Source organism: Vigna angularis, chromosome 7, assembly GCF_016808095.1.
Source record: "Vigna angularis cultivar LongXiaoDou No.4 chromosome 7, ASM1680809v1, whole genome shotgun sequence".
In the NCBI taxonomy this organism is placed as follows: Eukaryota; Viridiplantae; Streptophyta; class Magnoliopsida; order Fabales; family Fabaceae; genus Vigna; species Vigna angularis.
In genome coordinates, this window is record NC_068976.1 from 29,198,602 (window position 1) to 29,214,614 (window position 16,013).

General features: G+C 30.8%; 1 protein-coding gene across 2 annotated transcripts; it reads right to left on the reverse strand.

Annotated features, from left to right (window-relative positions):
- Positions 1-2,806: 2,806 nt before the first annotated feature.
- LOC108338189 (sorting nexin 2B) lies at positions 2,807-10,332 on the reverse strand. 2 transcript variants are annotated; one of them, XM_017574937.2, is made up of 5 exons: positions 8,965-10,332; positions 8,519-8,728; positions 8,118-8,378; positions 3,820-3,906; positions 2,807-3,070 (listed from the first exon to the last, which is right to left on the reverse strand). In XM_017574937.2, the coding sequence occupies exons 1-5, from the start codon at positions 10,015-10,017 to the stop codon at positions 2,990-2,992; spliced, it is 1,692 nt and encodes a 563-aa protein (XP_017430426.1). In that variant the 5' UTR covers positions 10,018-10,332; the 3' UTR covers positions 2,807-2,989. The 2 variants fall into 2 exon arrangements, with proteins under 2 accessions (XP_017430426.1, XP_017430425.1); XM_017574936.2 differs by having other exon boundaries at positions 8,118-8,381.
- Between the last annotated feature and the right edge of the window lie 5,681 nt (positions 10,333-16,013).

Consider the following 16,013-nt stretch of genomic DNA (forward strand, 5'->3'; position numbering starts at 1 on the left):
TAGCACCTGGAAAATGATAGCGTAAATGGTGTGTGACTTGCCGGCAAACTATTTACAGTAACAATATGGTATGGTGGGAAAGAAAATCTGGATGAAGAGAAAATCAAAAGGAATAAAAATATAGAAAACCTAAGTGAGCAAAATATAACCTAATCAATATTGAAAATAAAATTGTAATTTTAAATGGAATCGAGTATAAATATAGATAATAATAATGATAATATACCTGCTTCCTGGTATCACCGAATCCATGTGGTCACAGGCATGGATATATTTGTTATCTCATAGTGGACATTTTTTATCATATAGATCATGGGCATTATATTGGATAAGGTACCTTCTTATTTATTTAGACATCTTGGATCTTAAAAAATAATACTCCAGTTTCCAGTTTGGTATCTTAAAAAAACTTGGAACTAAATAAGTTTTTGGTACCTATAAAATAATACTCCAAACAAACTTCAAATTGATATTTTCAAAAAGTTTCCAGTTTGGTATCTTAAAAAGATTCAATATTTTTAATGTCAATTTAACCCATGGTCCCAAGGCCCCAAGGCCAGTCCAATCCATTATTGAAAAAACCTTATTTTAAGAAACTTCTCAAATAGAGATTAAAAAAAAGCTTCAACCTCCAAAATCTCCTTTCAACCTCCAAAATCTCCTTTCAAGTGGGTTAAAGTCAGGGTTAAAGTGGGTTTAGCCCCACGGCAAAACTTTAATTAAATTTTAGAAACAATATAATTTAAATATACATAATTTATTATAATTTTGCTCTCTCTCATATATATTATATTATATATATTATATATATTAAATATTTATGAATCAAATTGGTCAAATAATTGCATTAGAAAGATAAAAAATGAGGTTTTATTTAAATTAAACTTGTTCATATAAAAAATTAATATTGGAAATTTACATTTTAATCTTATAAACAGGAAGTCAAGTATAGAAATATGTTAATTAATTATAAACAATTCCTTTAATATCTATCAGTTTTTCATTAATAATTTTCAATTTATTCTTACATTTTTATTTATTTCTAAACTACTCATACAACCTGTTCTATTGGTGGTGTGTTCTTTAACTAATGTGAACTCTTATATATATATATATATATATATATATATATATATATATATATATATATATATATATATATATATATATATATATATATATATATATAAATACCTATAAAATAGAGAAGTAAAAATAATTGTTTTTCATAAATTAAAATTAGCTTAAACGTTATTATCTTATTAAATATATATTTTAATTAAAACAATTATCTTATTAATTTCGTTCTAATGGTAATATTTTGTAAATTAAATGTTATTATTTATTTAATTATTTCTAAAACTTACTATTTTGATAAATTAAAATAATTATTTATAACAAAAAATTATTTATAAAATTAATAAAAATTATTTATATTCATTTCAATATGAGTTGGATGATAGATATAATTATTTTCTATAAATATATTTTTTATAGTAAATGATAAGTTGTAATTTAAATAAAGATTTCTAATATGAATTTGATGATTTCTAGTCTTTGCTTGTACAAATGCTTTTTTTTTATTTGCTTTGCTAATGATATAAGATAATTCTTATGACAATTTTTTTTTTTTGCAAAGTATAAAATAAATTGAAAGAATTTAATTAGTGGTCACTTAAATTATTGGAGTTTTCTATTCCTTTGTCTTTCAACATGAGTTTTCTTTAAATTTATGTTTTCTTACGTTATCTTTTTATTGTTTGTATTTTGGGCCAAATTAATTATTTGTTTAATTTTTGACGGAAAAAATTTATATTATTATAGGTGTGAAGCATGTATGTGAAAAAATGGAATTGTTGTCGAAAATTAGAACTTTTAAAAAAAAAGAAATATTATATCATAATTTAAATTCAATATATAGTTTATATATTGAAATAAGATTATTTATAGAATTTTAAGTACGAAAAATAAATATTTATTTTATATAATAAAAAAGATAATTAGGTAATTTTGGTCTATCAAATATAATTGAATCATTTTTAGAAATTATAACACTTAGACTTACAACAAATTAGAATTAATTACACTTTTTTTTGTATTTAAAATAAAAATATTCTAAAAAAAAAGTTCATGGATTGGTCCTAACCCACAAGACTTTTATAGATATTTTGGTCTTATGGGCTTTTTCTATGAGGGATTTTTTGGTCCTGTGGACTTTTCTGACCCCAACTCATATGGGTCAAGATCAAACCATATTAAAAGGGTCAAATTGACGAGTCTATTTTTAATACCTAACGTTTAATAAATAAATTGATTTGAATCAATCAATTAGAATGGTATTTTTAAATTAACGTGGACATATGATATTAAGTGTATCATATGTCAACATATCATTAGAAGAATTACATACTAATAATGTCAATTTAAGAATTATTTGGACCAAAATAATATTATAAAATAGTGTCAAAAATGCATAAAAAATTATGATATTTCAATTTTGAAGTTATCAAAATCTTGTTGAATTCTATAATTTACTGATACTTGAACACCTAAATTTGAAATGCTAAAACTGATACGCCTAGTAACTCGGATATTTGGAACATCTTTTTGGTTTATACGGCAAATATTTTAGATAATCCTCAACACTAAATTGCTCTTCTAAACATCCCAAAAAAATGGCCTAACTGGCAAAGCAACACACATAGAAAACAAATGAAGTTCCGTGTGTGCAGGAAGTATATGTTAACAGAAGCACTGGGAAAAGATTATGCAAGCAATGGAGAACAAAACGAAAAAAAATTGCAAGTAATGTACAACAGCAAGTATGCTTTTAATGATGTATAAGAAATGTTGTTTGAGGTACAAGTGTGAGAAAAAGCCTAAGAAACCCCACAAAGCGCTTCCGTTAATTTATTGTCATGACTACAGACATATTTCCGGAGAGTGGCACATCAATGAATAAATAAAGATTTTAATTTACAGCCACAGATCAAGTGCTTTCATCCACATATCCACGGCTATCTTCAACAACTTTTGTCCACTCATTTGCTATTTTCTCATTATACCCCACCTGTTAATTCACAATGAGGATTAATTGGGAGCAAAGATTAAAGATAGAACCAACAAATAACATAGTCTAACTCAAATTACAATTTTTAATTCTCAATTCATAAGAACATTTCTGAAACCACTCAAACTGTTCTTAAAAGCATAGGGAAGTAGACCACTAGAATCTTGTCTATAGCTTCTCAAGCATGCTGTCACAGTTTTAACATCTCACAGAGATGACATAAGACACAAGTTTTCTCCAACCAAATGTCAACTATTTTGTCCTTAAAAAATTATTGTTCATTACTTTGCTTTCTAATTCCCTATCTGAATATATACTACTTCTATTATAATTTTCTTTTTCTTTTATTAAATGTTATACTACGGCAGATTTTCTTGATAGATATGAAGTCATCGCACTACTTTTTCTTCATCTCATTAAACTCTTAGTCAAAACAAGATAATCCGTTCTCTCCTTTTAATATCTGATCTTGCTTCCCACCCGTTGTAACCATAGCATCCCCTAAACTAATTCATTAGTTCTTTTAAACGTGTTCAGAAACTTGCATCATTTATCAATTATCTAATTTGTTACTCCACCAACATTACATGGGGCACATATGTCAACCAAAAACAACCATAACACCAATTTATGTAGGAAGAAACACTCAGCAAAATAGGAAGTGTCTTAAATAGACGTATAGTGCGTAAATCGTGAAAGGAAAATACAGTTCCTGCTTATGGAGGAATTTAAGAAAACACATGTCATACCTGATTAACTACAAAACCTTTCAACATGTTTAAGAAGTCAACCTGCCTCTCTTTATCAATCCTTTCAAGTTCACTCCTATTGTTTTCCTGCATTGGCATCATAATCATCCATTACCCAGATACGCAGACAAAGAACTGAATAAATTCATCATGTAGAAATAAAAATAAAAATAAAATAAAACATAAAAAATGTTAAAAGGAAATTAGACAACCAGTACAACCCAACATTTAAAGCAATGTTTTAACTTCGATATGGTATATCTAAACAGCAATTATAAACAAGATACTTTCAGCAGGACCAAACTAGATAGCATACTATATATGCTAACGAAACGTTAGATGATGAGGAACAAGTAAAATAAATGCGAGAGAAAGGATCATCCTCTTAATGAAAGCAACGTTATAGGCAGATCACTATATAAGCAGCGCAAACATAAGCATTTGCAAGTAGCATACACAACATAAAAGCCATGTACAAAACCCAGAGTTAAAGTTTTTCGTATTCAACAGGGTACTAATTGTGATTCCTAATCACAGGATTTTAAATATTTTTGTACTCACATAAGAAGTGAATAGATAAAAGTTACATGATTAGTATTAAGAATTTCATGTAAATGGTAAGACAAAAGGGAAAAGAAAGGCAGCCAAATAAACACAACACATGATTGACAAGTGTTATACGTTGCAGCACCCAAATCAAAACTATTATTTATACTAATTATGTCATGTAGCAACACTATTAGTAGAAGCCCAAACTCTCTCTAACAGTAGAGCATTGATAATAACCTACTACTCTGAATATCTTAACCCGCTGCATCATGATTTAACTTGTAACAAAAGCCATCTTACCAATGTCCATAATCATCACACTGTATCTTTGACAAACTAAATCACATAAAAACTACTTCAAAGCCTCAAACATCCTTTTAATTCAATGTCAAATGTTAAGACAAGATCATCTAAGCAAACCTTGTTTTGAAGTTTAAAAGAAGGTCTAAACAAAATTGCGTCTAATTGTTTTAATTGTCTAAGATAAAGAGTGTTAAACGCTATAACTTAAATATCCTAAAATGGTATAAAGGACTCTAACCGTGTGTCTATTAACAATAGCGTCTAACAAAAGTTTAAACCGTCTAGGATAAAAGTAAATAGCGTTAAATGCTATATATTAAAACGATGTAAGTTACTCAAACAAACAACGCCTAAATGATAGTACACATATTATACCTAAATGCTTAGGATTGTCTAACACTTTAAAGCATATACGTTCTAGTACTTCTTTGTCTGTTGTGTAGTGGTCTATTTTTCTGTGCAGATCACTACCTTTATTCAAAAACTTGCTCAGAATCAGAATAGCGTTAAGAGATAGGAAGATATTCGGGAATGTTTCCTTCATGCTTTTTGTCTGTCCTTTTCATACACACAACATAGTTGCTCTACTAAGACGCAACTTAGCTTCTAACCTAGTACTATAACGGCTACACATCTAGAAGAAAGTCAAAGCTCTAAGTAATAGATCTTTTTTGACAAAGTCTATATAAAGAAGACTACATGAAGAGAAGACAAGAAGAATCATTGTTATTGAATATGCTCATGTTGTCTCTCTCTTTAAGCTCTGTCTCTTTGACTTGTTCTTTGAAAAAGAAAGTTCTTTACAAGTTTTTAGAATCTTATTGTATTGATTTCAAATCCTCTCTAAGAGAGTTACATATTATGCTCTTGTAATTTGCAAAACACTTTGTTGTTTTTATTCAAAAGTGGAGTAAAACACTTGTAAGGTTAACTCAATGGAGTTAGACCATCTTGTCAGTTAAACTAGTTGATACAGGTGGGTTAGTTGTACACCAGGAGTGGTTAAACTCATTGTAATCCTTTGTAAATAGTGGAACCTTTTAAAGGTATTTAAGGAAGAACTAGACATAGCTCAGTTTGGAGCGAACCAGTATAAAAACAAATGTGCCTTATTGCTTTCGTTTTTCAAAGGTTTCCTAAAAGTTGTTTTATAAACTCAAGTGTTTAACTACGGGTAAAGACCATCTAACTCCTGAAAAGGAAATTAAACATTGTTTTGCAAAAAGATTTAAAACTCTATTCAAAGCCCCTCCCTTTCTAGAACTTTCCTGTGTTACACCATACAGGCTATGCAAACATGAACAGAAAGCAAATAAGATGAATAAAGACACAACAATAACTAAAATGCCAAAAAAAGGCAGAACGGCAATTCAGTAACCAAAAAAAAATAGAAGCAAAATTTTATTTGGAAGAATGTGAGCCCATGGAAAAAAAACATTGAAGAGATGAAACAAAGCATTGAATAAAAACTATAAGATTTTGGACATTCACCTATCACAATACACCAAATTCACAAAAACATCAGAAGCACGGGAAGAAGTATGAAAAGTCCAACAGAATAAGCAGTAATATAGATAGAAGAAAGGCAAATTCGTTGATGATAATTCAGAGAAAACTGAAAATATAGGACAAGTATCATTTGAAGATACTCAAATCACCTCCAGTCAAGACAAAATGCAAACCTAGGATGGACATTGTTTGAAATAGAAACAAAGGAAAAACAGAGTTCACCAGAAAATTCTTCAAAGATCATAGATAGATGTATAACAGCACCATGCACATCTACCATAAATTCTTTGGAAGTGAACAACAGCCTATGGTAGTGAGCCAAAAATCCACCGTATACATATATGGCAGATGGCATAGCAGCTAAGGGCAGAAGCCATGGCAGACAATACACACACACATATAGAAACTGAAAAACTGACAAATATATTAAAAACAACATAAAACTATAAAAATTCATAACATGCATCATAGTCTGAACCTGATTATTGTCATTACATAACAATAGGGCAATACTAAACACACAATGACACACTACAATAGGGCAATGACACACTACAAAACTAATCCTCATCCCCCCTCCTAACCCAACATAATAATTATCCTCGTTATCCTGCTTCCTCTTCTTCTGACATTTCAAAATTAATAGTTGGCAATCCTTCTTCTAATTCTTTCTCCTCACCACTATCTTCTCCATATTCTTCAACTATAACCCCAATTTCATCCCTAAGGTTGTATCTTTAATGAAGTGCTTGATTATGGCATACAAAATCATGCAATCTTTTAAACTGAAGCCCCTTCCTTCTGTTCGGGAAAAAAAAAAGTCATTGAATGTAAAAAACAGTATGGATAGAGAGAAAAAAACTCTAGTGGAGACATGTAAAAAAAACAGAGCACAGCTATGAATAAAGTTTGAAAAGGAAAAGAGGGGGGAGTAGAAATGACAGGAAGAAGAATGAATAAAAAGGAAACAAGAAAAAGTAGGAAGAAAAAGTGAAATAAAAAAGCCAATTTAATGTGCAACGGAAAAGTTGCCGGAGTAGTTGGTTTGCCAGCACAATTAACAAAATAGATGTGGGAAAGGAAAAGGTTTCTCTAGGGTTCTCTTAAGTGTGGGGAGAAAAAACAAATTTAATGTGTCGCTGGAAACGTTGTCAGAGTGTAGGTTGCCAGAGTAGTTCACTAGGGTTTTCTCAAGCTTTGACAGTAGTTTGAGGGTTGAGCAGATAGGATTTAGGGTTATTAGACCTTCTGGTCTGAAAATGGGAAAACCAAAGCCCAAATGTCATTTGAAAAAAAAAATGGTTTTCAGCAATGGGCACCACATACCACTAGCAGAAATGATGGGCAGCTTACAGCAGATGGCTGCCAAAACCAACTCGCCATACTATTATGGCACTGCACTGTAACAGTTTTTTAACAACACTCAGAATTTATGAGAACAGATGCTAACTTACAAACTGAGGAGGCTGTACAACCAAGTGTGACGAGCTAAAACAATAGAAAAGAGACTCTTCTCAAGGAGGATTTATCTCACTAACAGTTATGCCAACTTTCAATACTACCAGTAGAAAACCAAAACCACAAGCAATAAAACTAATAACCTAATGACCATAACAGCTTGACGCTTAGAAAATGTTTCGTTGTGGATTGAATTTAATATAAGAGGAGCTCAATCTACAAATAAAAAGATCCGAGCCTCTATTCCCCAGCAATTAAGAAATAATAGTAAAGAATAGCAGATGGCCAAATACAAAATCATTTAAGATAAAGAGAAAAACAAATTGATGAAAATCAATATTAAAAATTCAACTTTGATGGACATAGAACTACTAGTTGAACAAAACACAAATCTGATGGATCATATATGTCTGAAGAATATACCATTTTGGAACATAAACTACCATCAAAGCATATAGCTATTTAAAGACAAATGATACCTTGATGCGCTCATATTCTCTGGTTGCAACATTCTTGGCATCTTCAGTCACTCTTATAGTTTCTTGTAGCTCCTCCAACTTACGAACCCTTGATTTGTCAGCCCCAAAAATTTTAGATGAGGCTGCTTCTAGTTTTTCGGCTCTTGACTGCAAAGCAGACAACTCGGATAGGAGAGTCTGCACCGTCAATAGTGCACTTGAACGCTCTGAGAATGCACTATGAACAGCCAACATTAATCCAAGGTACTCATGAAGTGTATCCTGCTATGCATAAATTAGAAAATCATCAAAATATTTAGTGGGTTGCCCTTCATTTAGGAAGAGTGATACAAATTCTTACAGAAAATAGACAACTCGATGGAAAACGTATTTTTGAAGGATTAAAATAACTGTGCATATACCAAATGCTTCACAGTCTGAGCATTTAATTCTCGAAATAGTCTGCTAGCCTTGACAGCAGCTGTTGCTAAACCTTTCATGTCAGCAGCCCGTACCCTCTGAGTGTTCAAGATAGCCTCTTCATTTTCAAATTTTGTTAATTTAATAAATGCCAGCCCTAATTCACCCATTGTCTCTCCCATATCTTGCTGTGCCTTGACAAGTGACTCAGCCTGCATCAAAATTGGCACGTGATTGGAAAATTCACAGTAACCAATAATCACACAGAAGGTTCGAAAAACTGTCTGACATTGACCTCAACATGAAGGATTTTGGGCTCACCATACAAAAACCTTTAGTCATAAACTCAGTGAAAGGATGTAACACAAGTTAAACATATAAACACACAGCCTAATGATCTAAAATTAAAACCAATTTATTTAAAGAAAACATAAAACCCAAATAACACCTGTTGAGATGCACCATTAATCTGCAGCTCAAGCTCGGTAATTTTTTCCTTTTTTTCAAGAAACTCCTTATCCTCTTCCACAACCGGAGGCCTTGAACCTCCCCAATCATTGGCTACGGACTGTCTCAACTCCTTGAACAGCCTCATCAAATCCCTGCCTCCTCTCGCAGGCTGCACAACCTCATGCGGCGCAATGACGCTCTCCCCCAACAACTGCTTTGGAAGCTTCGCCGCGCCATCGAGCACCCTAGACGCTACATCGGTCGTCGACGGCAGTGGAAGCCTCCCCTGTACCTGCAAAAACACCCTCAACTCGTCGCTCTTCCTGATCACCGGATGAGCCGCCAACCGCCGCAGGTACTTCTCCAGCGCCACCCTTCGCTGTTCCACGAACTCCTGCTTCTGCATCACCTGGCTCTCCACCACGCTCTTATCCGGCCGCGGCGGAATGAAAAACCCGCGGTACGCCTCCGCCAACCGATCCGAAAGGGTGACAACGTCACGGAACCTTCGCCGGACACCGAATTCGGCGCCTGAGGCGCCGAATTCGGGAATGTTCGTCGTCGTGGTGATCAAATAAGTCACGTAACTGTTGCTTCCCGGAACAATCGAATTAGAGGTTTCCTGCTCCTTGATTGGGTTCGAAACGGTTATATTCAAATACTCAGAGCTCGAAGACGGAGATCGAGAGACGGAGAGGGAGAGTGACGGCGACGGAGTGTCGACGCCATTTGTTTCGCCATCAAAGGACGTGAAAACTGCTTCGGCGTAAGAAGGAGGGTCGATGTAAGAGGAAGGGTCGGGGGAGTTAGGGTTTGAAAAGTACTGCGGCGGGGAGAGGAGGGGATCGGAGTCTGCCGGGGTGGAGACAATAGGTGGCGAGAGCGGGTGGTGGTTCGATTCCGAGAAAGTGGTGAAGGCGCTGCGGTAAGCAGAGGAGAAGGTGGATTTTCCGGCGTCGTGGTCGCGGTCGTGTAGTGCGAGGTTTTCCATTTGGTCTGGCGGCGCCGATAGAGGGTGGTCATCGACGGTGTGGTTCTCGGAGCCCATCATTGTGGTAATGAGAATCGCAGCGGAGCTTGCAGTGAATCGACGAAGCAAGCCCGATGAAGAAGGCGTGAAGAGCTTAGATTAGAGAGAGGTTGAATTTGAGATTGACATTAGGGATTCGATAGTGTCAGAGAGAGTGTGTGGGAGTGTGAGGTGCTGGCTAATGTGCGCTGGGAGGTGATGATTTGGAATGGTGAGGTTGAAGAAGACCATGCAGGGACCATAAGAGTGACAAAACTGAGATTGAGAGTCACAACTGTACCTGAAAATTGAAATCGATGGCAGGTATATTTTACGTCCCACACCGAACTCCGTAAAAACCCACCAACAAATTATATTATCGTTACTGTTTAAAATAGTTTTTCAATTAGGAAATATTAAATTAATAATAGATTAGTAAATTATATCTGAAGTTGTTATTATTTGAGCGAAAAAATTTCACTAAAAAGTTTGATATTTTATTATTTTTCAAGTATTTGTATGTTAACGTCATTCCATTAACATACTTTCCATCTACAGTTAAATTTAAAGCAGCAAAACAGAATTATTAATTTTATTTAATATTGACAATTTTATATGTTTTTTTTCTTAACAAGGGGTATCGACGTGAAGACAACCAATGTATGTATGACACGTAAGTCAAGTAACTGGAAAGAGGTTGTTATAGCAGAAAAATCCAAAGAGAAAGAGTGAGTTGTAAAGATAAATTAATCTGATGTCAGAACCTATGACACAATGCAATCCGATGATGAACTTCTCGTGTTTGTTTATATTTTTGCTGTATAATGATAAAATTTATTTATTGAAATTAAATAAAAATTATAATTTAAATTGTTATAATTCTGTTTGTTATTTGAAGCTTACAATATATAACAGATTTATACTTTAAATTGTCAATATTTTTCAATTAAGTTTGAATCATTCATCATGAATCATGATTGAGCAATCTAAAAGTTGTTTTTAAAAAAAAACTAAAAATTTTGAAATAAATTTCAATTTTCTTTTTGTGGTTGAAAAGTTGTTATAGTTTGCTCTTTATTTTGGGTGGGGAAAAGTTTGTGTTGCTAATTTTATGATAGAATCGGTAGTTGAAAACAACAATCTATTAAACAAAAGATGAGGCTACAGAAAATTTTATAAACTTATTCTGAAGTAGGTTCAAGACATGTAAATTTAATATAAACTTCGCAGTGAAATGTTTGTTTTAAATTTACTTTCATCCTATAGTTATCAGAGTTTGTAATTTTGTTTTCTTAAGGAATTTTAACTGTATTAAGCCATTTTAATTTTCCCTGAATGTGTATTTACTTGTGAGGTTCTTTTTTATAGGTTTTGATCCTAACACCTATGATGGAGACTAGTCCCAGCTGGAAACAAGCAGGCAGAAGCTCCAGACCAGAAGAAACCAACAGTGACTGACTGAAGGTGCAGCGGATTGATGAAACAGTGTAGTGGTTTGAAGTGTTTTAATGGAGAAGAGGTGTATGGGTGAAACCTCACAACTCAGAGGGTCTTCCTACAGAGGAAGGAAGCTTGAGGAAAGAAGAAGTAAATCAAAGGTGACTTAAGAGCACAAAAATTGGAAAGCAAATTCTGCAGCATATCATTAAGCTCAAAAGTGAGAAAATACAAAGAAGAGGCCCTCTTATTTATAGGTGAAGAGGAGCCTAATTTCTGATTTAATTCTCTCCTAAATTCAAATTATTTAGCATAGGAGACACGTCCATTTTGATCTAGCAAGGTCCATGCCTCATTCCAGCTCAGCCAGCAAGGTGCATGCTTCATTCCAAGTCAGCAAAGTCACGTGGATTGGTCTTCTCTCGGGTGAAAAATGTTTGTGCATTTCCATTCCGCAAGCACTTCCCCTTTTGGCTCCTTTGCTTTGCTTTATTGATTTAACTTCTTGGCTCAATCATGGTCTCCAAGCTTTATTAGTCCCTACAAAACAAAGTATAAGTGCTTTAGTTAAGAAAAGAAGGATTTTTATAAGTAACATTCCATAGAAGTAAAATGTTAGGTGATCCTTCTTCTTCTTGAATCTTCCTTGTCATGGCTCTAGTAAGAGGTCCAATGTGATTCCTTGATGGTCTTCCATCACCATATCTTTACATTAATTATTTAAATATTTTACTTGATGGCAATGTAACATTGATTAATAATTAATGTAGAATATATGTCTCTACATCAATTATAAAGTATAACCATTTTTAAATATGTCACATTCTAAAATTAAGACAATATGTTGTCTTTTTTCTTATACAAAAAAAAATTAATTTTTTCACCAATAATTAACAACACTTAAATTAATTGTAGGAAGAATGATCACATTTATGGTTTTATTGACCCTATTGCCATTTAAGGAGTTGGGAATAAAGGTGAAGAGGTCCAAAAGTACCTGGCTTTTGTAAACGGAAAAAAATAAGTGTACTTAGCACCTTATTTGCAACAGTAAGTATATAATTTTTATTAATAAAATTCTATTTATATAAATGTTATTTAACACTATTATTGTTTGAATCTGCAGGGGTCATTGACATTGTTACTAATTCTTCCTCAACAGTTTCTTGTAGTTCTCTTGTATTCATTGCACAAAAAATCTCGCACTTTGGTAATTAAAAGTACACTAATATCGTAAGTTTTTTAATAATTTATTTGTTGTGTATGCATAACTAATTTTACTAAGTTCCTTAGGACTTATTTTAATGTACATTTAACTTTATAAAGTGTTATAGAGTGGTTGAGGCATATTCAAGGTTATAGGAAACACATATTGTCTCTAGAAAGAAGTTGCACTTCATTGCATCAACTGTAAGTAGTTAATATTTCAAACTATAAATACAATTATAAATTTTATGATACTTTATAAATTTAACTTGTAGTGCTCACGTCAACCGGGAAGCTTTGAGTGCAGATATTATGTCATGAGGCACATGCAGAAAATTATATCCGCAAATGTCGTTGACTCATGGAATTTGGTAACGTGAACATTTTATAACTAAGATCTTAAACCAATAATATTATAACTTGACTCAAACTATTCATTGTGTAGATATTTGATGACACGTCTCCAATGGAGCAACATGTCATATACGATGTTCGGGAGCAGTGGACTGTATTTTTTTAACCATTTGTAAATGATTAGATGTTTCAATGTTATATTTTGAGTTTAGGAATTATTTTATGTGTAACTATGTTAAGTAAGTATATTAGGTAAATATATTTAGGAACTTTGTTAGGTAAATATTACATTTTGATGTGTTAATAGAAACAATATTATTAGGTAAATTTGGGATTGAATTTTTTACAGGTCTGGATATGGATAGTAACACATACAAATCAAATATTTAAAAAAGCATCACTATTTACACCGGTTAAAGCCACATTAAGTATAAAAAGTTTTATTTTTTCACATCAGTTATAACATCATCAGGTATAAAAGTTAGTTTCTTTTATACCTGTTCTGTTACCAACAAATATAAAAAAGTGAGTTTTTTTAATAAGAGATACAACTTTTTTATACTTGATAGCAGTATATCAGGTGTAAATATAAAACTTTTATACCTGTTACAGAAATAATCAATGTAAAAGGATGAAAACTTTCTATACCTCCTGCATCTATATCTACTCAAAAATAGGTATAAAAAGTCTTTTTTTAACAATATAAAAAGATTTTTTTAACATAGTGAGTTAGTTTTGTGTTGCTAATTTTATGATAGAATCGGCCAATTCGTTGAAAACAACTATCTCTTAAACAAAAGAGGAGGCTACATAAAATTTTATAAACTTATTCTGAAGTAGATTTCATTTTTTTTTTAAATACTATTAATTATATGTTCAAAACATGTAAATTTAATATAAACTTCGTAGTGAAATATTTGTTTTAAATTTAATCCTATAGTTATCAGAGTTTGTAATTTTTGTTTTCTTAAATAATTTTAACTGTATGTTTGGTTATGCAATTTCTTAATATTAAGCAAGTTTAATTTTATCTGAATGTGTATTTAGTTACATGTGATGAGGTTCCTTTTTATAGGCTTTTGATCCTAATACCATACTTTTACATTATTTATTTGAATATTTTACCTGATGGCAATGTAACATTGATTAATAATTAATGTAGAATATTAATTAAGAAATATGTTGTGTTTTTTAAAAAAAAAAATTCACCAATAATTATATTCACGAAAGTTGGTATATAAATTAATAAGAATATTAACAACACTCAAACTCTTTAATTTTGCAAAAAAAAAATCATTGAAAATTGTTTAGATCTCAAAACTGAAAATATAAATTGTGAGAATTTAAATAAAGACAAATTACAAATAAGAGTATGAAAACTAGATTATCGAAACAAAGATTAAGATATAAAAGATTAAAATTAAACTATGATTTTAGAGTATGGATTTAATGAGTTAAAATTTTTTAAAAATCTTATAGAACGCGGTGTATTTAGTCATTTCATCTAAATATTTTTATAAAAAATAAATTAAGTTTTAAATTTTAATTTAATTTTAATTTTATAAAATTGATTTATAAAATGAAGGTTATTTATATAATATAAATTAGTCAATTGTCAATATTTTTTGTTAAAATATTGTAAAATATTGACATTACGGAATGATCCAATAAAACAACAATTCAATGCAGTTCTCTCCTGACAGTGATTGAATAAATGTTCTTCATACTTCTTTGATTGTCACTTTACTAAATTCTTTTACTTTCCTTATCTGATTATCTTGTTCTTGTAGCTCCTATCCTATTTCTTTTTCTTTCTTTTTTTGTGATATTTTCTCTAAAGACACCTATTTTCTTCGATGATTCATTATTCATTTGCAAATATCTCTTATTTTCCTCACCATGAATCTGGTAACATTGTTTATCTTTATTTTCTTTTTTCTTTTCTCACTTTATTGAGTGTTGAGTTTCATTAAATGATGGTGACATATCTTTATTAATTTTTAGATTTTTATCTATTTAATTACATCAACTTTGTATTACTCAATCTCCTTTATAATTCATTGTTATTTGTCAGTTAATCGTGATCCAACCCTCGTGCTTGAACAAAAATTCACATTGATTATATTACAGAATACACCACGTTGACCATTTATATTGTATGAATCACAAGCAACTTTATTTAAATAAGGTTTAATTACTCTTTTATTTTAAATTTCGTCTAAAAGTATTGAGTTGGTATTTCAATTTCATTAGTTTTAATTTATGAAAAAATTGATATAATTAAATTATTTATGTTAATACTGTAAAAACAGTATTGAAGATTATGTGTCAATTTGTAATTTTTTGAATTTTTTTTAAAATCTTTTAAATTTTTTTATTTCTATTTTTAAAAAATTTTGTTGTCATATATTAATTGTTATATGATAAAATCTTAATTTAGTTTTTATATTTATTTTCTTCACTTAATTTATTTCTAATTCTTTTTAAAATGGAGTAGTGATGTTTTTCTTTAAATTGAAACAAATTTATTTTTTGTATAAATTTTAAGTTAAAATTTTTATTTAATATTTTTGGAATCATATTTAAACTAACTCTAAAATTTTTATAAATATTTTTATTAATTAAAATAATTTTTTTTTATCTAAACTTGTTTAATAAATAATTATATAAGTAAACACATATGTAATTGTTATCTATATTAGTAAATTTAATACATTTTATATATTTGAACTATTTTGTAAAATCTCATAATCTCACCCTTGATAATTCATAATTGATATATTATAGCATTACATTTAAGGTAACATCCCTTAATCTCACACTTGATAATTCATAGTTGATATATATATATATATATATATATATATATATATATATATATATATATATATATATATATATATGTTTTAAACTCAGATTTCAACTATAAACTCATAAATATAACTCGAATTTTTCTAATTTATTCTTCTATCTCTTTCTTCATTGGCACCGAATCAGACGACATTCCTCCATCTGCTCCCGTATAACGAATTATACGATCA